This window comes from Tenrec ecaudatus, chromosome 10 (genome assembly GCF_050624435.1).
Source record: "Tenrec ecaudatus isolate mTenEca1 chromosome 10, mTenEca1.hap1, whole genome shotgun sequence".
Taxonomy (NCBI): domain Eukaryota; kingdom Metazoa; phylum Chordata; class Mammalia; order Afrosoricida; family Tenrecidae; genus Tenrec; species Tenrec ecaudatus.
In genome coordinates this window covers 53,566,064-53,589,159 of record NC_134539.1, presented here as the reverse complement: position 1 = coordinate 53,589,159, position 23,096 = coordinate 53,566,064, and the positions used below count along the sequence as shown (strand labels likewise).

The 23,096-nt window shown below is 44.9% G+C and overlaps 1 protein-coding gene across 8 annotated transcripts in view; it reads left to right on the top strand.

Annotated features, from left to right (window-relative positions):
• ASTN2 (astrotactin 2) overlaps positions 1-23,096 on the top strand; it is a 1,111,474-nt gene that overhangs the window by 906,751 nt on the left and 181,627 nt on the right. For all 8 annotated transcript variants that reach the window (XM_075560396.1, XM_075560395.1, XM_075560402.1 and 5 more), the window contains one exon: positions 893-1,041. In XM_075560396.1, the coding sequence (XP_075416511.1) occupies positions 893-1,041 (149 nt within the window). The remainder of the gene's footprint in view (positions 1-892; positions 1,042-23,096) is intronic.

The following is a 23,096-nucleotide window of genomic DNA, read 5'->3' as shown; positions in this document are numbered from 1 at the left end:
CTTTGGGCGGATGCTTTGGTTAAAAAGGAGGAAGAATTGTCACAGACTTCTCTGATGAGAGTTGAATTACCATAGGAGTTAGTCAAGTGACCGGTAGTGAGACAATCATGATGGAAATAATGGCATCCATCAAAGCCTTGACCCTGGAAGGCCACCATTTGTGTAAATGAAGGAAAGCATCTTGGTTAGAGGAGTGAGCAAGAGGGAGAGTGTTGTAAGGGATATTAGAGGGGAAGGCAAGAGCCAATGTTGGGAAAATCAGAGCCACATAATACACTTCTCTAGGGCAAGACATATTATATTATAAGATAGTCCTTGAAGATATAGTCCAGTGGAGAGAGGAAAGACAGGCAGACCTGGACTGGAGGTAGCAAGGTTACCATGTGTGTCTAGCCCCAGCTTGCTGGGTGACCTTGTGCACACCATTTCCCTTCATGACCTATGAATATCATTGCAGTTTAACCCTAAACCGTTCTGTTCTTTCTTGTTTATAAAAAGATTTATCCTAGGATTCTTGTTCCCTCTGAGACTATAGAGCTAAGAATTAAACAGTTGACTGATATATTGGAGGGTTGGGGGTAATGGCAGAGAGATCAAAAGCTACTATATTTGAAGAAACTGTCCATGTAATTGAAAGGAAAATATCCTTTAAAGAAGTAGAGAGCAGATCGATTTCTAGTGAGCACATAGATGCTTAAGTTAATTTACTAAATTCTGCATAGATTCTAATAGGTAGTTTTTATCACCCCCATTTTATGAGTGCGGAAATGGAAGCTCGACCATATAAGGGCTTGGTGGTGGATGGGATGTCCCCATGATCTAATTCAGACCGTGTAAGGGCCCATATGATGCTCCCTGGAAAACTAGCAACCGTGTTTGTCCACCCCTGTAGACTGCGACTGTCCCCAACTGTGGAGCCCTCCAGCACCGTGGTCTCCTTGGAATGGGTGGATGTCCAGCCAGCTATTGGGACCAAGGTCTCCGACTATATTCTGCAGCACAAGAAAGTGGATGAATACACAGATACTGACCTCTACACAGGTAGGTAGAAAGCCCATGACTTCCCATTCTGTGAAGACAATGTGGCAGAGAAGGGACACCGGCATTTTCCCATGCCTTTGGAGACTTGGTGTCACCTGATTTGGGAACACATTGCAAGATTGCATTGTTCAGTGATTGCTGCCTGGTGCTCCTCTCTGGGTACTTTGTGTGTGTGTGATCTTGAGCAAAGAAAGGTGGCATGTCGTCAGTGGAGAGCATTGGACCTTCAAAGTCATGTCAAAGAATTAACTGATTCTGATGAAGATGCCCTGTTTCTCTACTTGGGAATACATGCAGATCACATGTTAGAAGGTTTTTGTGTATAAGTATCCTATCTGTGCGACTGAGATGAGGACTTAAAGGGAGTGCCTTTTCCAGTGAGATGCACTGAGATGCCTTCCTCAAGTACTGTGGGAGAAATGAGCATGCTGGAGATGAGAAAGGTAGCTTTTTAGAATCAGTCTCAGAATTATTCTAAATTTCCGACTCTGCCAAGCAGTTGACCATTCATCATGATTTTCTCTGGGACTAGCATTGTCTGCTCGTATTGATGTCCATTCAGTCAGTGTAGGTTCCCAACCAGAAAGCATCAACGGGGCATCTATTCACTGCGTCAGGCACTGAGCCAAGTGTTTTGCTCAGCATCTCACTGAATTGTGAAAATAACTTAAATGATACTCATTCCAAAGAACCTTGATGTCATAGTGAATTAAGTACTGAGATGAGAGATTGGTGGTTCAAACCCACCAGTTTCCTGGTGGGGAAAAGATGAGAGTATTCTCATAAAGATTTACCGTCTCAGAAACTCTATAGAGGAGTTGTACTTTGTTCTATAAGGTTGCTATGAATCAGAATCGACTTGATTGAATTAGATTTTAGTGGGTACTCATTCTACACTTTCTGGAATGGAAAATAACTCAAGGTTATGCAGCTGATGATGTCTCCCCAAGTTCCTGAATTTAATTTTAGGAATACATGACCCAAGACTTGATTATTGAAAGAATACAAGTGTAATTACTTCCTTAAACACTGACGTGTATTTGCCATTAGACTGTTGTGTACTCAAAGATGACTTGACAATCTTCACCTTGCCTAAATTCCCAACATCTACCACAAGGCCTGCCATTCGAATGTTTGTTGAATGACTGCATGAGTAATGAGTGAATGAGACCATCTTTATTGCTTCCTTGTCTCTTTTTCCTCCTTTTCTTCACTCCCTCTTCTCCCTTTATCTCTCCTCTTGGGGCTAATTTTGCTTGGCTTCCTCTGAATTGGGAAGAAAGTGGTCAATGAAGTGAGACTACAAAATAAAGCAGAGAGAAAGGGCAAGATTTTGGACACGAGGAGCAGTCGAGTTGGTTGCTGCTTGGTGCACTGGGAATTACTGTGACTCACTGGCTGGAGAAGACGGGACAGGCTAGAGTAGGCACAACTTTCAGTGAGGGAGGGGCTAGTCACAGAAAAGAAAATGGGTGGTTGGTGTTGTCTCATCCTTTACAACTTGGTCAGTCCTTCCCGTCTTTTGATTCTATGTATAGGTGTATGTTTGTGCGAGATGCTTCAGTGTATGCATGTATTCCCACAAGTTTATCTGTGTTTCCGTGTAAGTATGCTGTGTTTGTGTTAACTTTTATTGCTAGGTGGGTGAGACTTGCTGGTATATGTGACTGAGTAGTGTGTTCGTGGATGTGTGTCTGTCTTTGTGGGGTACTGTCTTATAATGGCAATGCATTTTAGATTACAGGTCACTAAGGGGGAAGAGGATCTTCTAGTGAGGTCCTGGGTAATGTGAACGGTTAATGAACTCAGCTTGTAATCAACTGGCTATGGTCTGTGTCCACTCATGTTCCTCAGAGGAAAGCTGGTGATCTGCTTCCAAGAGACCAGTCCCTGCAAACCCTAGCTCTATTCTGACACCCGTGGGCTTGCCAGGAATCAAATTTGACTTGATAGTAACTGGTGGCACTTTAATGGATAATGGTTCATAGTTCTATAGCATGTCAGTCTTATCAAAATTAAAAAGCTGCATGAACTAAGAATGATTACCAGCCCCGTTTTCTCAAGAGAGCAGCAGAAGCCCAGAGTGTTTATTACTTGCCCCAAATTCCACAACCAGTACCTAGTATTCCAACCAGAATTGTCTTTCTCTCAGCACAGTGCTCTTTCTTATATTTGTCATTCAGCTTCCAAGTCAAAACTCAGGTGCTGTTCTTGATCTTTTTAGTACCCAGTCTCCCCTTTCTCTGAACCTAGGACAGTCCATTTCGATGTATCCCTGTGGCATAGTCCGTTCGTTGTGTTGCAGTCCCTCTTCAAATCTCCCTGGAGGGCAGTGTAGGACTGGGAAGACTTTACAGATGACCTGGCCCTGCTTCCCCCTTGGCATTTCCTTATACCTTTCAAAATCTACTTTGCTTCCATGCCTCCAGGGATGGAAAGGCCACTTCTTTATAAACGTATCCTTCTCGTGGTGGTGTTTGATGAGGCAGCATGGTGTAGGAGCTCTGGAATCAGACAGGGTTGGATTCCTTGCCCTCTTTCCGTTTGGTGCTGAGTCTATGAACCTGGGAGAATAGCCTTTGCTCTGAGCCTCCTTTGCCATTTTTTGGAATTGAAGGGGAAGGCAGAGAAAATCATGAACCCACAGGATCAAAAAATAACCTGGACAATACATGGAGACACTCAGCAAGTGTGCGTTTGCGTCTGTCCCTACTCATAGCAACCCAAGAGGACTGACTAGACTGCCCCCAAAGGATAGTGAGGTGGGAATCTTTATGGCAGCGGATCACCTGGCTTTTCTCTCACAGAGCTTCTAGAATGTTCGAACCACTGACCTTTTTGGTCAGCATCCAAGTGCGTGCTTACCATTTGCATTGCCAGGGTCTGGCATATACATGGGGATTTAAAAAAAAATCACAGGAAAATGGAATCAATGATCATGGAATTTTCCCATGAATTTTTCAAAGCCCCCGTGTGTTATAGGTAATCAATGAGTGATAGCTATTTTGCCCAGCTCTGTTTGGGGTTTCTTTTGTACTTTTGAAACTTTCTTACCCATGAAACCATGAACATAGTCAAAGTAACTACCACCACCACAATTTTCCTCGTGTCCCGTTGTCACCCTCTTTGGCCTGCAGTTCATCCCAGTAGATTAACTAATAGAGTGATTTTCTAGAATTTTCTAAACATGGCACCAGAGGACGTACTATTTTGTTGCTGTTGTTCAGTTTGGGTTGGTTAATTAACTTTCTCAACAGATGGCAAACAGTTATCCTAACTCTTGGACTGTCCTTGTCTGCCAATTCAAACATCTGCATCAGTTCTGGTTTGGTTCCGGTTGAAGGGTTTCGCACCTCTCCTTAGGTCGCATTTTCCTATTTTCCTGCATGCTGGGTAACTTTGTGCTGGATGGTAGGCACTTTGCTTTTCTCTTGTATGCTCCGTATTTTTGTATTTCAATAAATGTTTCTGAAATCTGGGACACACTTAAAGTACTGGGAAACAGTTTGATTCTTTTAAGTTTTGTTAGGTAGAACCAGGCCAGTGTTTAGTCTAAGACCAAATACAGCCTCCCTAGTGGATTAAGACTCTTACGTGTTGTACACAGTGACCGTTAAATTAGTTTCCTAGCGTGACTAGCAGAAACAGCCACCCTTTCTGACTCATGAAGGCACATCAGATACAATATTTACTCCTCTCTTCGTCAGATATTTCACTTACCTTTATGGGCCCATCAGAACTCTGCTGAAAGGGCACATTTCACAGATCTCTGGACTTGTCCCTCTCCGCAGTTCTCTCCTCTCCACTTTGGCCTTCCCAGAATCAGAGCTCAGTCTTCTCAACAAGGGGAGTTTGCCAGGTTCCACTTGGGTTCCCTTCCCCTGCACTGTGTCCTGGAAATTTTCTCAGTGTCCACCTAATGTGTTGCCCATCTCTCAGGAACCCCGTTTTTTGTTTCTATGAATTTCAAGATTTTGTTACCTTATTTCCAATATCATGGAATTTTACTTTCTGTATTTTTTCTGTATTTATTACTGTTTTTTCTGTCTCAGGTGGGATGGTAAATAGATTTAGTCCCTGTTACTCCACTGTGTCCGGAAGTGGAAGTCCAAGATTATTCTTCTTGATTCTCCAGTAACCAAAAGCGCCTCCCCCTACCCCCCGCTAACTTTTCATTGTAATGTTGGTGAAGATTTACAAAGCAGATCAGTTTTCCATTAAAAAATTATACACATTTTGTCTCGTCGTTGATTGCAATCCCCCAAATGTAGTACCACTTATTGTGCTCCCCCCGTGCTGCCTGTTTCACTTGTCTTCCTTCCTAACTTCCTGAACACTGTCTTTGGGTAAATGTTGTATGCCCATCTTGGCATAAACCATGCCCTGTCTGATGGAGATAAACGTACTTCTTAGTTTCTGCATCAGAGGCTATCCAGAGCAGATCAGACCCCATTTCCTTTCTGCAGCTCATGCAGACGGTTGAAGACAATAGCATGTCTGCCTGCATCTTTGCAGGTTTTTCTCACCCTTCTTTATGGGAGTTGACTTTCTTTCTCCCCACTATTCCCTGCTTGAATTCTTACATGAGTAATTATCTTCTTTTTTTGGATGCGAGTCTCCCAACTGAACGTTGCATGTTTGCGTAGCATTTAATGTTTGTACGCATTGTGTGTTGGTTGGATTGGATGACATATATTTAGGTATGCCAACTCTCATCTTAATGCCTTCAACCCTGTGATCAAATGGGGTCCTGTCTATCCCTAGAGCTGACATAATACTAAGCAAATACATAGTACCGAGTGCAGGCTTTCTACAGTGCTTCCTCATCAGTTGTTTCCTTAGCTAATTGGAAGTGGGCCTCTGAAGTATCAACCCTCTTAATTTGATCCCATGCCATCTTTACCACTTCTCAACCCTCTGAAAAGTTAACTCGGCCCAAAGGTGAAACTTTCAGCTTACTCATTGAGTTTTATTTTGGATGAAAGAAGTCTAATGAAGGAGTATGAACTTTGGAATATCTGGCTCATTGAGACATCTAGGACCAGTCAACATCTTTCTCGGTCTAATGGGGGGAGAAACTGCATTTACTGCACAAGCTGATTTAAGGATCAAATGTAGCGTAGGTCTTGGCATCCAGGAGGAATTAACTTCCAGATGCTTTACACCTATTTCCATGTATTTTTTAAACCAAAAAATAAATATCAGAAAGCAAACAACAAACCAATGTTTAAGACTTGTTCGGACAGAGTTCAGAATTACTCACTTTTGCTCAGCTGAGGCCAGGATAGGGAAATGTGGGCTTGCTCTTCTGGTCACTCTGGATTTTCGCCTGCAGCCAAGTCCAGTGCTGTAACAATTATTTATTCATGTGCCTGTGTACCCTGGCACACATGCGTTCTTCCTATGTCTCTCTGTCCCTGCCTCTCAGTCAGACACACACACTTTATGGCTCCCATCTGTTTGACACCCTCTTGAACTAACTGTGGAAATGCTGCTGCCTCCTCTCTTCCTTTCTCCCAACCCACCCCCCACCGTGGGTTTGGCACGCTCTCTGTTTCCTTTATAGAAGATATTGTGGTGTAAGTCCTGGGAGGTTCTTGGAAAAGCCAGGCATAAGCAGCCTCCTGTCCCAGTTGTTTGGAGCAGAAGCGGGCATGTTGGTAGTGGTGGTGGTGGTGTGTGTGTATGTGTGTGTGTCTGTGTGTGCTGAATTCCATGCATTCTAGCTATTCTGTCATCAATATTCAAAACAGATGTCTGGTTTCCCCATGTGGCCTCATCAGAGGATTGCCATGGGTTTCAGCACTTGAGCAGGGTAAGACAGAAGGGGGTGTTAGTAAGAAGGGTCTGAGGCCCAAGGAGATGTGATGGATCTAAATCTCCTATCTAACCTGTTGAGAAAAAGGCTTGGGGAGGAGAGAGATTTGCCCAAACTTATCTCTCTCTCTCTCTCTCTCTCTCTCTCTCTCTCTCTCTCTCTCTCTCTCTCTCTCTCTCTCACACACACACACACACACACACACACACACACACACACAGTTGTTGGCTGGGCCAGGGTGGGAGCTTTACCTGCCCTCCCTACCAAACCCAATAATCTTTTCACCGAACCTCTGGTGTAGTTTGCTTCGGATGAGCATGCATGGAAGGACAAATGGAAAGAAGGAACTCTAGGGCATCTGTGAAGGTCCCTGGGTGGTGCCAATCATTTGACCTTGACTGCTAACCTGCAGGTTGGGGTTCAACACTCCATCCCCCTAGCAGCACCATGGAAGAAAGAGTTTGGCAACCAGCTTCTGTGAAGATTACAGCCAAGACAAGTCACTGGCGTGGCTCTACCCTGTAACACATTGGGTCACCATGCGTTGGATAGAGGTCCTCAGCAGTTAACAGCAGGGCGTCCGTGTTGCTACAGGAAGATGAAGTTGTCTGATCACCTGGACGATGATTCGCAGGTTTGGCCTGTAGTCATTGTAGCCCATCAGACACTCGGCTGCTTTGCCTGCTTTCAGAAGTCCACAGGAGAAGAACCTCACGCACTGGGCCCGCTTCCCTGAGTGTAAAGTTCGGAAGTGTGAGAACAAGAAGTGACAGTGGCTCACCCAACGTCCTCACCACCTGCGTCCTAGCCTGGTGATCTTTCTGACACACCCCTCTACCGTTTCTTGGGTCATGCTCTGCTGATTTGAACATATATAAATCAGCAGAGGCAGAGCTTTGCTCTTGTTCCCCATAAGATTCCTGGCTTCAGCTAGTTTGGCTGAGGGTTGAAAGGCCTGCAGACTGTTGGCTCCCGCTGAGGCAACCGGCTCTCTCTACCATCCCCACTGATTCTCACGAAGGCAACAGCATTTGGACCCTTTCCGTGCCCCTTGCTGTCCTGACATCTTGGAGCCTGATGGGCCTCTCCCCAGCTGGTCAGTACTTGGCTTCCGTCCTGCCAACCCTCAACTCTTGTCTCTGTTTCTCATCTTCTCGATCCTCACCCTTCTTTTCTCTCATCTGCCGCCTCCTTTTCTTCCCATGCCTGGCCTTTCCCTGGTGCCTTTCTTTCTGTCTTCTTTTTGTTCTTGTTTTTGTTTTTACCATAGTGTTGAATGGCTTTACTTATTTATTTCAAACCATTTTATTAGGACCTAATCCAGACCTCATACTAGTCCATAGTTCAGTGCTATCTAGCAGTGTTGTACAATTGCTACCACAATCAGTTCCAAAACATTTTCTACTTTCGTGTATTCCTTGATATCAGCTCCCTTTACCACCCTTCCCCCACTGCCCCTGCTGTACCCTCCAGGAAACCTTCCTCTAGTTATTGTCTATTGATTCACCCATCCTGGGGTTCATATGCTGAAAAACATAGACAAATACATACCAGAGAGACAAATCCCAATATGAAAACACACCACACAGAAAATTTTAAAAACCAGATCAAGCACAAAGTGTTTCGCAGTGGAGATCAATTGACAAGGTTTTAATTATTCAAGTCAGATTTATCATTTTGAGCTACGTATAGTCATTTCTGTTGTACTCTCTGTCTGGTAACAAAGTTATTCCCATTCCTCAATTATGGACAGAGTGAAATCAATAGAGGCTTATTCCCTGTGTGGATCCTGCAAACGTATTTTGGGCTCTCACTGTCATCCATAGTCTCTGCCACACCGGAATCTCACAAGTTAATCCCTCCATTGGATTTGGGTTACATAGTTTTACAATCCTTGGATCATCGCTGTTGGTGTTCTTCTTCCATGTGGGCTTAATTGACATCTCACTTTGATGTAGGCTTATTTGAAAACAAGCCTTTGAGACCCCAGATGCTGTTCTTTTTTTTTCTTTTCTTTTTTTACATTTTATTAGGGGCTCATATAACTCTTTATCACAATCCACACATATACATACATCAATTGTATAAAGCACATCCGTACATTCTTTGCCCTAATCACTCTCAAAGCATTTGCTCTCCACTTAAGCCCTCTGCCAGATGCTGTTCTTTCTGATAGCTGGTCACCATCTAATTTCTTCACTACATTTTGCTAAAGCACCCATGTCTTCCATATCGCCTTCATGAAGGTACGTATCTAGCAGGGCCAGCTCATAAAAGCTAATTGTTCTTAGATTGGAGCTAGGATTAAGTGTGTGAGCCCCAAATCCACTCTTGAATCTGTGCTTTTTTAAATCTGCCTCTGGTTCACGTTAGAGACCTCCTTGTTATTTTATGGTAGGAAACTGCATCAATCATCTCCTTGCAGCATACGGACCTCTGTTTATAGGGCCAATGGTTAGCTATGGGACTAGTTTTAAAACACAATTTGGAAAGAGAGATTGAACAAGTGTAGGCTAACTACCAATCACAATACATGGATTATTGACTTGTACAGAATAAATCCTTACGTGAATGGGCTATTTGCACAAACAATGTGAGTTGGTGGTCAGGCAAAACTTACAATAATATTTACTGACAATGGCAGACACAGGTCGGCCAGAATAAGACATATCTTGATACACCAAGTAGGATATTGAAGTAGTCAGCAAATATTACTCTGCCACAGTTCAGTATTGCTATCTTCTGCTCCTTCCTACACAATGTAGTTTTGGTCTTAAATTCTCAGTTACAACGTGTTTGAGTTAGAGCCTCGTTCACCTAGTGGGGTTTCCACATCACCACCTTCTGGTATGGCCTTTGGACCATGTTGTGTACCTTGTAGATCCAGGGTTCAATGTCTCCATATTCTCTGACACATGGCCCAGGCCCCCTTTTGTCTTTTTCACTCAATGTCACTTTTTATCTTCTCATCTGTTCTTGATTTTGTCCCTTCACCTGGCTCAGAAATGAGCTGACCAGCCTTCTTACTTGTAGTGAGAAATACATTAATAAACATGTCCCCAATGGTCAGAGGACATCTCCTCCCCACGCCCTATCTGATCCTATCTTTTCTGTTTCCACTGTTTATCCTAAATCTAAAGTAATTCAAAAAATAAATATATACTACCCTGTGCCCCCTCGCACAGACAGATAGACAGGCAGACAGACATCCTATTGTTGACCTTCAACCCAATAGCTCCCCAAGTAGAGGGTCTATCATAGTAGTGAATTTGCCCGGGGGAGTAGCTCAAGGGGAAAGACAGTGAGGCTTGTCTTCCCGCAGCTGGGCCAGAGCTCTCTGGTGGCAGAGGCAGCAGCTGTGGCGCAGCCATCCATCGGAACTGGTTATGCAATCGTGTGGACATTACTCATAGCTCTTGAAGCAGTGTGAGCCGTGGCTGAGCCATGCGCTTTGTCTGAGAAGTGAAAAGGGCCCTCCCCCGCCTGCCGTCTGCCTGCCCTGGACCAGCTTGAGAACGGTGATGTCATTGGCGCCTGGGCCCCACTCCCTTTGCTAGAATGGAGGAAGGCAGGAGTTGGGGGCAGGGCTAAAGAAATATGTTTTACAGGGTGAAGTACAAACTGACATGACTACAGGCATCTGGAATTGATATTAGGGTTTCAGAACATGTTTTCTACCACTCCAGCTGGCTTGGGGGCGAGAGGTTTCTGAAGTGAAGGGCCTCTAGGGAAGAGTTACTTTGAGGGTCTGTAGTCTTTCCATTCCCCATGCCACCCAGCCTACCTTCTGCGTCGTCGAAGAATTCTTTATAGTTTTCAGAGTGCATTCATTCTGGCACACTAACTCGTACAGAGCCTCACTGTGTTCCAGGTACTAAGACAGGTGATGGGCATGATATGTTAGCCAGAGAGGTATGATCTCTGCCTTCCCGGGGCTTTAAATCTAAGAAAGGCATACAGTTTATCGCGAAGTTGCCATTAGAGAGCGCAGAGGCTGAGAAAACTCCAGATACTACAGGTGCACAGAAGAGATCCTTCTGAATCCATTGGCTTGGATTATCAAAGCCACCCGGAGGAAGTGATGCAATTGCTTGAGATTCTCATCCCTATAATTCATGAGTGATGTTGATCAACCTCTCCTCCTGAAGTCTACCCGTCTCCTACTTGAAACTCGCCTCCTGGTCAAAAGACTGTTCTTGGGGGCCAACTTCCTCCCTGTTTACATCTCCTACCATATTTGCCTTTACTGGCAGCTAAGAGTAAATTAAAAAAAAAAGTTTTAGGTTACAAAATCACAGAAACCTTCATTTAAAATATATATTAAAATGTTAAGCTATTGTTCCTAGAAGTATCCTCCATCTAGGTCTAGACATGGCAGAAGGCAGTACTGCCATCTCTCTAGCCCCTCCCCACCAACCCCCAAAGAATTCTGCATTTTTCAGTGTATAGCACATCAAAACGTCAATTTTGGCATCCATAAGGAATGCAAATTCACATTCCTGGACATAGCATGGCCTTGAAATTGCCTAAAATGATGGCAAGGATTCAAATGAAGAGTCTGTGCTTAAGATGACTAGTTTCAGTTGAGTTCAAGAAGGTGAATTCCGTCTGACTCGACCTTTCAGGGATGACGAAAACATTTATGGATATACAACATACACTAGGATGAATTTAATATAGACAAGGTCTATGTTTGGAAAGAATGCCCTTACCCACTATAATTCTTCTCTGGCCTGGAAGACAGTTTGGAAAGTATGAAGGGAAGATAATGTTTCTTGTTTTAGCATCTAGGAGACTAAGTGAGAAAGTATTGATACTAAAACATGCAAGGTACATGCTTAAGAAAATCTATTAAAACATATCTCCGCCATCAGTGCAGGTCTTCAGACAAGTTCTTTCAATAACACATTTGTATTGTTTTTTATTAAGATGCCTCCCACCCACCTTTGTCCAATCAAAACAGTGGGGTCGGAGGGGGTCTGCTGGGGCCGTTATATTCAATGCAGAGGTCAATCCAGGAGGTTCTGGTGATTGGGGATCCCAAAGGGGAAATCTTGAAGCTTCATAATAAACATCAGGCTTATCATGAAGAAATTTGAGAAAAACGAAAACTGTCTTGTAACCTGCCCTGACTGAACAACTGTATCCTGAGCATTTTCACCTGGATTGTTAATCTTCACAATGAGTCCTTTAGCTGAGAGCACTGTCTTCTTCGAGTTCTGTGTGGCCGGGTCAATTAATTTCAAAACCCAGGGAAACAGAAGAGTGTTCAGTGAGCCCAAGCAGTGGCTTTAGGTTCCTCTTGCTCATCACGATCTTCCGAGCTACGCACAGTGGCTGATGCCTACCTACTGTCCTCATGTTGATTCCAACTCCAAGAAATCACATGCAAGATGTAAGATAGACTAAATCTTCACAGGAGCAAAGAGCCTCATCTTTATCCCTTCATTTGGTTTGTGGATTTGAACTGCCGACCTTGGAGTTAGCAGTGCAATACTTACCTGATAGTGCCGCCGAGCTTGTGCTAGGTACTGAGTAAAGACCAGAAGTGTCAGTGGGAAGTAGTGAGGAGACATGAAGGGCTGAATAGGGGCGGAAAGTCTTGCAGGTGGAGGGAGCAGCATGTGCCTGGAATGAAAGGGTGGTGTGTCTGGAGTGTAACTTCTGAGAATTCAAGTTGAAAGAGGCAGGATATAAAAGGGGTCAGCTTATGAGGTAGTTGTTTGAAGCTTGCTTAATTAGTAAAACTTTTGCAGGCTGTATGGTTATCTGGAATATGAATGGAATAACCTTTAACTCTATTATCCCATGCTCTCTACAAATTAATCATCTCCAGTAGTGCAGGAGGATTAACTCCATTTATAGACCACAGACTTGAGGCTCAGACTTGAGAAGTTGATAGTTGAAGGTCACACATCTACGAAGAGTGGGCCAAGAGTTGAATTAATTGGTTTCTTAGAATAGTTTAATAAAGGAGCGAGTCCTGGTGGTGGTGCTGGCGGCGGCGACATAGTGAGTTAGACAATGGTTCAAACCCACCAACTACTCCTCCGGAGAAAGATGAGACTTTCTGTTCACATAAATAAATATATATATTATGTATATATATGTCCCATAGGATCATTGTGCGTAGGGATTGAGACCCTAGTGGTAGATTTTGGGGGTTTAATTATTTAATACACATTTCTTTCTATCTATAATTTCAGGCCAAGGCAAGGAGTCCCTGAACCTGAAAATCAAGAAGGGCTAAATTTTCTTCTCCATGAGAAGTCTCTCTCCCAAGAAGGAGTATTTTGATGTCCAAAAGCAGATTCGTTAAACCGCTGTAGAACTAGGGTTCCAAAGCGCCTGATGGTGGCCAGTGCGAGGTTTCAAATGCGACTGGAAAGGTGGCGCGCTGAAGCCCCCCCCCCCCCGCCCTGTCTGCTCCACTAGAGACTCCCCCAAAAGGAAACCAAAGGCCTTGCCATTAAGTTGGTTCCGACTCCAGGATAGAGCAGAACTAACTGTTCGCGGAGGTTTTCTTTTAAGGAAGCAGATCTTCAGGGAAGCAGATTGTTGGGTTCCTTTCTCCTATGCGGCCCCTGCGGGGGTTCCAGCTGTTAACCTTTGGCGCAGCTGCTGAGTACTTGAGCAGTGCACCGCAGGGCTCCTCTCTCCAAAGACTGCAATTCTGCCCAGTCAGAGTTGGCTGCGTAGCACGTGACAATAGTAGAGTTAAACTGTCCTTGCCCCAGAGGGGATGGCTCACTTGGCACTCAGCGGGGAATCCCCTGAGAATGAAAGGAGAAAGGGGGTCCTTCTGATGAGGTGGCTGGCTCTTCCGTCTGGCATGGGGGAGCTGAGAACAAGGTAGCTTTTCCCTCTATGAGGTGGTTTTTTTGTTTTTGTCTTAAATAATTTTATTGACACATACTTCACATACCATACCATTTAATCGTTCATTCATATTAAGATTTGTGCAATCATCACCGCAGTCGATTTCAGAACATTTTCTTCTAGCACACATTGTTTTCTCCCTATCCGCAGCCCTCGGCCCCCATTCTTCCCTGCTATGTCGCTAGGCAAAATGTCAATCCAGTTACTCTCTCTGTAAATCCACCTATATTTCATATATAGAAAACCATACAGACCCCAAAAGGGAGCAAACAAGCAAACAAAAGGACTAAAAGAAAAAAAATCTTCCGTCAATAAAAAGAAAGCAGAACATATTAAAAAGTGAACCCACTTTAAAATGGGTCAAAAGGGAGATCAAATTAAAAAGTTTTGCATTTTGAACTAGCTACATCTGCCATAATCGACTGTCTGATAAGCAAGGCTCGTCAGCGCCCTCATCTGTGGCTGGAAGGGATGCCTGGGAGGCTTGAGCCAGGTGCAGCTCCTGCAGATGGGTTTGGTGTTCCCGGGGTCCTCCCTAACCTTCTGTAAACTGGGGGTTCACATTGTAAGCTCTGATACCATTCCCTCATTTGGATTTACATTTTTTTGAATTTACAATCCTTGGATCACATCGGATGGTGTGCTTCTTCCATGTGGACCTAGTTGATGCCTCACTTAGATGGCTGCTTATTTGAAGACAAGCCTATAAGACTCCGGATGCTATTCTTTCCAAAAGCCAGGCACCATCTGGGCATGGGCAGGGCCATGCCCTCCATGACACTGACTTTTGATAAAACATAAAAGTTGAGATTGACTTTTACAATTATCAATTAATTCGCCATTAAGGAGCACTGGGGTCACTGTTGCGTTAGGCCTTGGGCTGCTAAGGTCAAGATCAGTGATGCAAACTCATCAGCCACTAGGTGAGAAAAATTAGGGTGCCTGCTCCCCTAAAGATTTTTAACTTCAGACATCATAGGGAGCAGTTCAGTTTTGCTCTCTACAGTCACTGTGAGTCAGACTCCGTTTGATGCCAATGGAGTTGACTTGTTTTTGTGTAGTTGGATAGAGTCAGTGGAGGGGCAATGGGTTTGGATTTTCAAGGTTTAGTTTTCTAGTATACATTAAAGCTGTCCTGGTTGTCTCTCACTGGCCACCCTAGATATTTCTACTGCCACCTCCTCAGCAGGCCTCCGTGACTCAAGTCTTGCCCTGGTCTTCAATGTTCCTCCATGCTGATACTCGTGTTACACTGCTCTTCCATCATGCATTCTCTGGAATTCCCTGATAGTATATGCTGAGTCAAGGGAATGTACACTAGTGTTTCCCAAAGTGAATCCCTGTTTGTGCATAATATTAATAAAAAAGAAGAAAGATGTAGCAAATAAACCAAAATGTATTTCTCTGAACCTTGGTAAGCAGCAGAGGAAAGGGTAGAGGATGCACGTGAGATGCGTGGCCCCTCGTCAATGATACCTGCGATAATCAGTCGCTCTCCTTTCTTTTCCTTCCTCTTTGAGAGGATCCCCTGCACTCTTGGCCTTTTTGAAATTATTGGTACTGAATCAGAAGTGGCAAACCAATGACCATACATTGTTGTAAGACAGTTGAACAAGTTGCCATCATTTGAAATGCAGAAGATGTTTACACGAAAGCTCGATTTTAGACTTGTGTTGTAAGAGGCTCTAAACCCTGGTCTTATTTTCTGCAAATTTGGCAGTAGACAGAAGTTGTCCACTTAAGTGAAGGCATGCACATTTTTCACTCACCCCTTCTTCCAGATTGTCTGACATCCAGTAGTTCAAACCTACTAGCCACTCCAAGGGAAAAAGATGAGGCTTTCTGCTCCCATAAAGATGTATAGCCTTGGACACCTGAAAGGATAGCCCTTCCCAGTTCTGTAGCATTGCTAGGCATCAGAATTGACTCGCTGCCAGTGATTTTGGTTTGGGTTGATTGGTTCTGGACCCTGCAGATAGTTTCATATTTCATCTCTAATTTAGACCAATTTCACATTCATCATGTCTTCTGAATGTTGTTGCCTGCTACTTGTTCATAATGTAGACAGGAGGATGGGAGCTGACTGAATGCAATGCTAGACTTACTTCTATTGTTAAAAATTGCCTGTGCCCCATACAATTTCTAGCTCAGTGAGTGTATTCCTAGCTCTCTGGTTCATTACTATATGACTTTGTATATTCACTCCCAGGATAGATTGTGGTTTATAATAGAAGCCTAATCAGTACTCATTAAAGAAAAAAAGAAGGAAGTGAAAGGGCTGTGGGAAACTCATTTAGGCCTCCGAACAATTGATTGCGTTATTCTTAGTTTTAAACATAAACTCAGGCTTCGGTGTTGCCCACTCTGTCATATGCTTCTAGAATCCTACATTATCATACTTAGACATTTTTATAGATCTCTAAGGCCAACGCCCTCAATCCATAGATGAAGACACTGACTTTCCAAAGTCAAGGAACCTTCCTGCGTTCTCCTGGTGAGTAAATTATGACTAGCACCTTAGATACACTCACATAGATCCTAGCCCAGTATTGGTTCCTCATAGCCTCTGCCTCTGGGAGCATCTACACGTGGATATTTCAACTATTCTCAGTCTATGTGGACTTCCTGTGATCAAATACCCACTCCCTGAGTCATCCTGTCCTTCTTCCTAAGGGAGGGAACTGGGTACATCCCTGGAGCTATCTGAGATGAGATCAAGGAGCTCACCTGACCCCCAACTCCCCAGGGAGTACTCAATTACCCTGCCCTGATCCAGCCCATCCCAGTGGGGAACTGTGAGGGTGGAGTCCCTGGAAAGTGGGAGGGAGTTTGGTAATTAGCCAACAATGAAGGCCAGCTTATAAGGGAACAATTACGGGCCCTGTTGTGATTGCCCTATAATCCATAATTGCCCTATAATCCATAATTGCCCAGATTTTACTCCAGCTCAGTTTTGGAGACTGTGGACCCTCTTGAAAGCCTCAGGTTTTTGTCATTCACGGTGTCAGAGCGCTTTCTGAGGCATCACGGCAAAGTTCCAAAGGGCCTGATCCCAGAAACTCTGGAAGGAACCAGAGACTCTCAGCTAGCCGTCCACCCTCTATTCCTCGTCTCTCATCCTCTGTGGAGGAAGAGCAAGACCCAGAGAAGAAAAGTGACTTAACTGGGGTCACTCAAAGTTCATATAATTCTGTCAATCTAGAAGATATATCAAGAGCCCGACAAGAATGCCTGCCTGCCTTCAGCACTGATTATGTAGGTACCAAAAAGTAGGGTCCTGATGCTCATATTTTTGAGGGAACTCGCTGATTATTTCACACCCTTGGACAACAGATTTCCCTGTGGGGCTCTGGGTTCTAGGGAGAGTAACCTCTAGGAGACAAAGCATACCATTTTTAAGAGCAAAAAGATGGAAATTATATATTGGGAAAGAAAATAGTGAGCCATCCACTGGTGATGTTTTCTCTCTATTAAAGTAAAAGAATTATACCATCCCAACCCTTCTTCTCTAACTGGCTCTCATGAATTGATAACTCACTTCACCTGGGGAGTCAGTGGGAAATACACTAGCTGACGTTCTGACTTTGGGGTAAAGCAAGGTGGTTACTTCACATCTATTTCCCTCTCTTGTGATTCATCTTTCCTAAGTCTTTGGATTGCTAGCTCATTCATAATAAACCCAAACCAAACCCGTTGGTGTCAAGTCAACGCCGACGCACGATAGCCCATGTGTTGCAGAGGAGAATTGCATCCTCTAGGGTTTTCATGGTTGTGATCTTTTGGAAGCAGATTATAAGGTCCATTCTGGTGTTGGCTCTATGGGGTCATCTCTATGGGGGCCTCTCTTGGCCAAATAAGTATGAGGTTGCCCTCTATCATGCATTGTCATATCAACTCCTCATTACCACCCTCATATCACTTACCATTTTCTGAAGTAGTTTCATTGATTTGTATGTTTGCCCATTTATTTGGTCATCCCTGGCTTAGAATGGCCGCTCAAGAAGCTTTAGGATCATGCTTGTTTCGTTCCATGGACTCTCCCTATATATATACACGAATTAGGCTATTAGTGGATCTCTTGAAGTGACCGTGAAATAAAAAATAAAGATGGACCCTATCGAGTCCAGAGAGCCAAGGTGAGCAGTTGGCAAGAGGAAGAACACTTGTGGAGAACCTTCCCCCTCCCACTCAGGTTAGGAACCTGATGGACAGGCAAAGCTAGTGCCTTGGAAAGGGAAGGGCACGGGCACTTCTGGACTGACTGCTGTTGATATTATTTAGTCATCCGAATGATTCTGAATAGACTTTTTCCCCACAGATGAAAAAGTTGAGTGCACTTAGCTAAAGGACATTTAGTTCCTAAGTGACAGGATTTGGATCCAATATTTTCATGCATGGAAATCCCTGGTCCCCACCTCAACTCCCGACAGCTTCCTAGGCAGCCCTGGAGAGGGAAGAAGTATGGAAAAGGGAATGCAGTAACGGAGAAAAGAAGAAAATGAAAAAATAAAAATTGAGTGCACTCTTGACTAGAGGTGGGAACTGAGAGCTGTTTCCAAGACAGGAATCCTGAGGAGACTAGCTTTGAGCCACTTGGGTCGGAGGCTGCAGGTCACCAAGTTGCATGCATGGAGTGCAGATGTGCTGTCATCATGCGCATGATGAATCACACCTTAGGAATGGCATATAGGCCGCTCCAAGGCGGTTGAGCTTCTCATTGGAATGCTCGTCTTCTGACATGAGCTGAGGGGCCATGAAAATGAGAGGCTCTGAGCATGGGCCACAGGCTGAACTTAAAGCGATAGAGCACCATTTAATGTCAGATTGGAATCTCCCAATGTTTACGCCTAGAATTAGCAGCATGGTCAGCTGTCTTGATGTGAATATCGTTTGTAAGTGAGGCTTTCTTCCACATGCTAAGTTGATACTAGTGTTTTATCTTTTTCAACCCAGTTCTACCTCATAAACAAAAATTGATTATTGAGTATGTGTCAAAGTTGGTTACAGGCAATGGGAAAACGTCACAGAGAACTGCACCTGACTTTGCCTTTAAGGAGTTTAAAATCATATGATGCTAGAAACACATATAGGTACAATTCAAGATAGAAGGCATGTATTCATCACCTCCTCCCCATATTGATTACCCTGAAAACATACCAAGACTGGGAACCAAGACTTTATTTGGTAGATTCCTACAGGAAGCACGTGTAAGGGAGGATGGAGCGTGAGACAAAGTGAGGGGAGGGAAGTAATACAGGTTATTGTTGTAATGGCTCTCAGGACCACTGGACCCTCATGAGAGGGAGGAGCATTCCCCCGAGAGTTGCTATTTGGAGGGTACCTGTGGGATACGTGTAGCTCCCCATCTTCTCTTGTGCCAAGACACAGAGCCAAACACAGCTAAAGAAAAGCACACCTACGATCACAGTGTCCAACACACTTCCGGGCAGTGTTGGCCCGTGTGAGCAGAGAGAGCTCCCGAGGCCCCAGAGAAGGCCGTGGGAAAGGAAGGAGCAAGGCATCCCTGGCTCTGGCTGGAGGAGAGAGTGACCAGAGCAGCACCAGGGGAGTTTGCGTTTGCCCCAGCCCTGTGCACAGCAATCGATGCTGGGACTGAGATGAAGGGATATGCAGAGACCCCAAGGATTCCCTGGATAGGTGTTTATCCAACACATATATCAAGGAACTACCCATGCCAGGCACATGGCTCTCTATTTCTGGAAATCAATGGAGGCCACTGTGAGTTCTACCTTTTTCTCCCGGTACACTCGATCTGGGAAAGAAGACATGAAAAATGGACCACCGAATGACATCATGATACAAAGTAAAATACGGCTAAATAGTGGGAGAGTTTACAATGAAGGAAAGAGCTGTTCAGGTTGAAGAACTGTTGATCACAGAGACCTGCATGAAGAACATGCCTTGACCACAGCCTAGGTGTATGTGAAGGCATTCAGGAGTTGAAAACAGCAAGAGTAAACCCAGAAAGGCATGAAGATGGAAAAAGGGAAATGCCTGCAGGAGTGTAGTGGATGGAGTTTGGGCTCAAGTGGATGGCCACCTGGAAGATCGGGCTAAGATATGGGGAGTCTTTCTCCGGGCAGTAGAAAGTTATGGTAGGTGCTTAGGGAACTACATTGTGATTAGAAAGCACCTTCTCTTTCTCATTTCAGAGCACCTCCCTAGACGCAGGTGAGGGCTGATGGGTAGTTGAAGCATAGAATGTGCCCCACTAGTCTTGGCTTGTGTAGGCGATTGGCAGCAGAACAAAGGTTCGCATTTGGACAAGTGAGATCAAGAAGGTATCAAGCTGGTTAGCTCCCTCCAGACATTCTGCACCTCTGACGTCCCATGTGGAATGGCATTAGCATTCTGCTCTACCGACGGGGATAGTTTGGTAACGTTTATTAATGTGTGGTCCAGTGAGTTGTCTCGACCTTCATCCATCAAACCCTGCATCATGCCTTCAACAGCAGCGCACACCCAGGGCCTCCGAAGCCTGTCTATCATGCCTTGGGGCAAGGAAGCCGTTTCCCTTTTATCTTCCTTGCGAGAGCACAGATGTTTGGAATGTCAGCAGATGCGCCCAGCCTTCTCTGGGGTTCAGGCACAGCTTCTCCCTGGATGACCTTTGTGGAATCCTCATCCCCACTGCATTCCTGGCAGCCAAGCTCGCCTTGTGTTCCTTCACTCGGGAGTTGTCTCCTCCCCGCTCTTCCAACCCATGTGTGTCCCAGGCAGTACATTTGTGCGGCTACATCTGCCTTGTCCCAGCTGCTGAGGCCATTTGCAAAGCAGATATTAATCAGGGCCCGCCAAGTGTTCTGGCGTGACAGACTCCTACATCTGACGTGTGGCTTTATCAAGCGTTGCCCACGCACGGAAGGCAACGATTCATAGGGCTGGGGGCAGGAGATCTCATTCTGATGCGAGTCCTCTGTGTGACCTTGGGTGAAATAACTGCCCACTATGGGTTTCAATCGCCCTGTCTCTGAAATGAGATGATGGAACAGGATCATCTCTGAGACCTCTCAGATGCCACCGTTTTATGACGTCAGGCCTCTTCAGCAAGATATTAAAGACACCTATCTTCCTTCTTGACTGGTGAGAGCCCCTTTATTAGCTATGCAACTTTTTTGCTGAAGTATGAAAGCCAGACAGGAAAATGTACCCACTGTAAAGGCTCAGCTCGATGGATCTGTACAAAGAAGCATCGCCGTGGCCCCAGACCCCTTCCAGAAGACCCCTTCCAGAAGACCCCTTCCAGAAGACCCCTTCCAGAAGACCCCTTCCAGAAGACCCCTTCCAGAAGACCCCTTCCAGAAGACCCCTTCCAGAAGACCCCTTCCAGAAGACCCCTTCCAGAAGACCCCTTCCAGAAGACCCCTTCCAGAAGACCCCTTCCAGAAGACCCCTTCCAGAAGACCCCTTCCAGAAGACCCCTTCCAGAAGACCCCTTCCAGAAGACCCCTTCCAGAAGACCCCTTCCAGAAGACCCCTTCCAGAAGACCCCTTCCAGAAGACCCCTTCCAGAAGACCCCTTCCAGAAGACTCCTTGTGCTACTTTTTAAGCACAGCACCTTTCCTCCCAGGGCAAGAAAACAGCGATCTCTGCCCCCTGCTTGCAAAGCTCCATTTCCCAACAGCCTGCATGAGGAGCAATACAGATGTGTCTGGCTTCTGTCGCTCACCATATTGTGGGATTCATTCCGATCGTGAGATGGAGTGATAGTTTGTTATCCTTAGTTTTGTTTTCAGAGGAATCAGCCCTGTTAAAAAATGGCAGTTGTTTTTATAGCTACAGATAGCAATTAGCTTGGAGTTGGTTTTTTTTTGCAGAGGGGTGATGGGGGGTGTCTGAGAAAGATCTCACGCCCCACCTCACTTAATTGTATAAGTAAACGAGAGGCCAGTAGGTGAGCACTGGTTATGGTGCGAAGAAATTAATGGGGACACTTGGGCACTTGAAAAAGGCTGCCTCCTTCATGCCCATTGTCATTATTCGGAGCTCAAAGCTGTCTGTAGCTCAGCTATGTAGATTTGAGTATAAATTCAGGAGATGCAGGAGATAAAGGGGGAGGTTCTGATTGCCTTCCCTTGTGAGCCAGAACATAATGAGATTTTCAGTGGGAACGGGGAAGGCTGATTTGTGGACCAGGCACACAATCACAGTATGCACAGCCACCGGGGCATCCTGGGTCTGGCTTGAGAAGGAGGGCTAAAAGAGATGCTACCAACTTGTAGACCTCAAAGCCGCCGCTGCTGCTTCCACTGAATCTGTTTCTCGAAGGAACAGATAACTTTGGATCTTAAGACTGCCAATCTGCTCTGCTTTAAGAGCCCTGAACATGTTGCCAAAGTGTTTGTTTGTTTGTTTTACAAACGCAAGCAAACAGAAGCAAATGTTTGAACAGAAGGTTGCTGCTGTTTGGACGGACCTTGCTAGGTTCATCTTAAGCAGAGTTAAATTTTCCCTCTGGGTCAAAGGGATGGGTTCACCATGACCAGTGTCATTGGGGATCCTGGAAAGCAGAGGGTGGATATTTTTGGCCTGGTTTGTGCTCAGTACCTCATTCTTCAGTTGACTCAGGTTTCTGGGTGGGGTTTGAGTTTTGTAGTAAGACTCTGGACCTAGGACAGCAGTCTGGCCAATTTCCTCCGGGGCCAGTCTAAATAACAAGAGAGAAAAAAACGTTCTGGTCACCTTTTCACAGGGTGGAAACAGGTCCTTCCCACCCTTGTCTGCAAAAATAAAGTAACGTCTTTACAAAGTAGAAAGCCTTGTCTTTCTATCTTAGAACATCTGGTGGTTTAGAACTGCTGGCCTTATGGTTAGCAGCCCAACCCATAACCACTGTGCCCCCAGGGTTCCTCAATAGTCCTTAGAATCCTATAGTATCCTCCCTATTAGATAAACGAGGAGCCCAAGTGGTGTAGTGGTTATATGTTGGGCTGTGATCCTCATGAGCAGCAGTTTGAAACCATCAGCTGCTCCTCGGAGAAGACTGGACTTTCTACTCCTGTAAACAGTTCCGGTCTCAGAAACCCACAAGGAGTTTACTGTGAGTCAGCATCCACTCGGTGGCAGGGAGTTTGGTTTTGAGGTTTTAAAAATACAAATTAGACAACTGACTCCCAGGTAAGGCGGGGTGGATAGGTCAAAACTATGCATTTAGGTGTATCCTAACAGTAGTTAATCTGTGTAATTAATTTTCTAAGCCTGAATCCACACCGGGTCCCTGTTGATACACTTCCACAAGGACGGCTTCCTCACAACCCGAGCCATGTTCTTTAACTGCTAAAATGGGAGACTTTGCATAGGGTGGTTTATTTTAGGAAAGCAAGTCTTGCTGTGAAG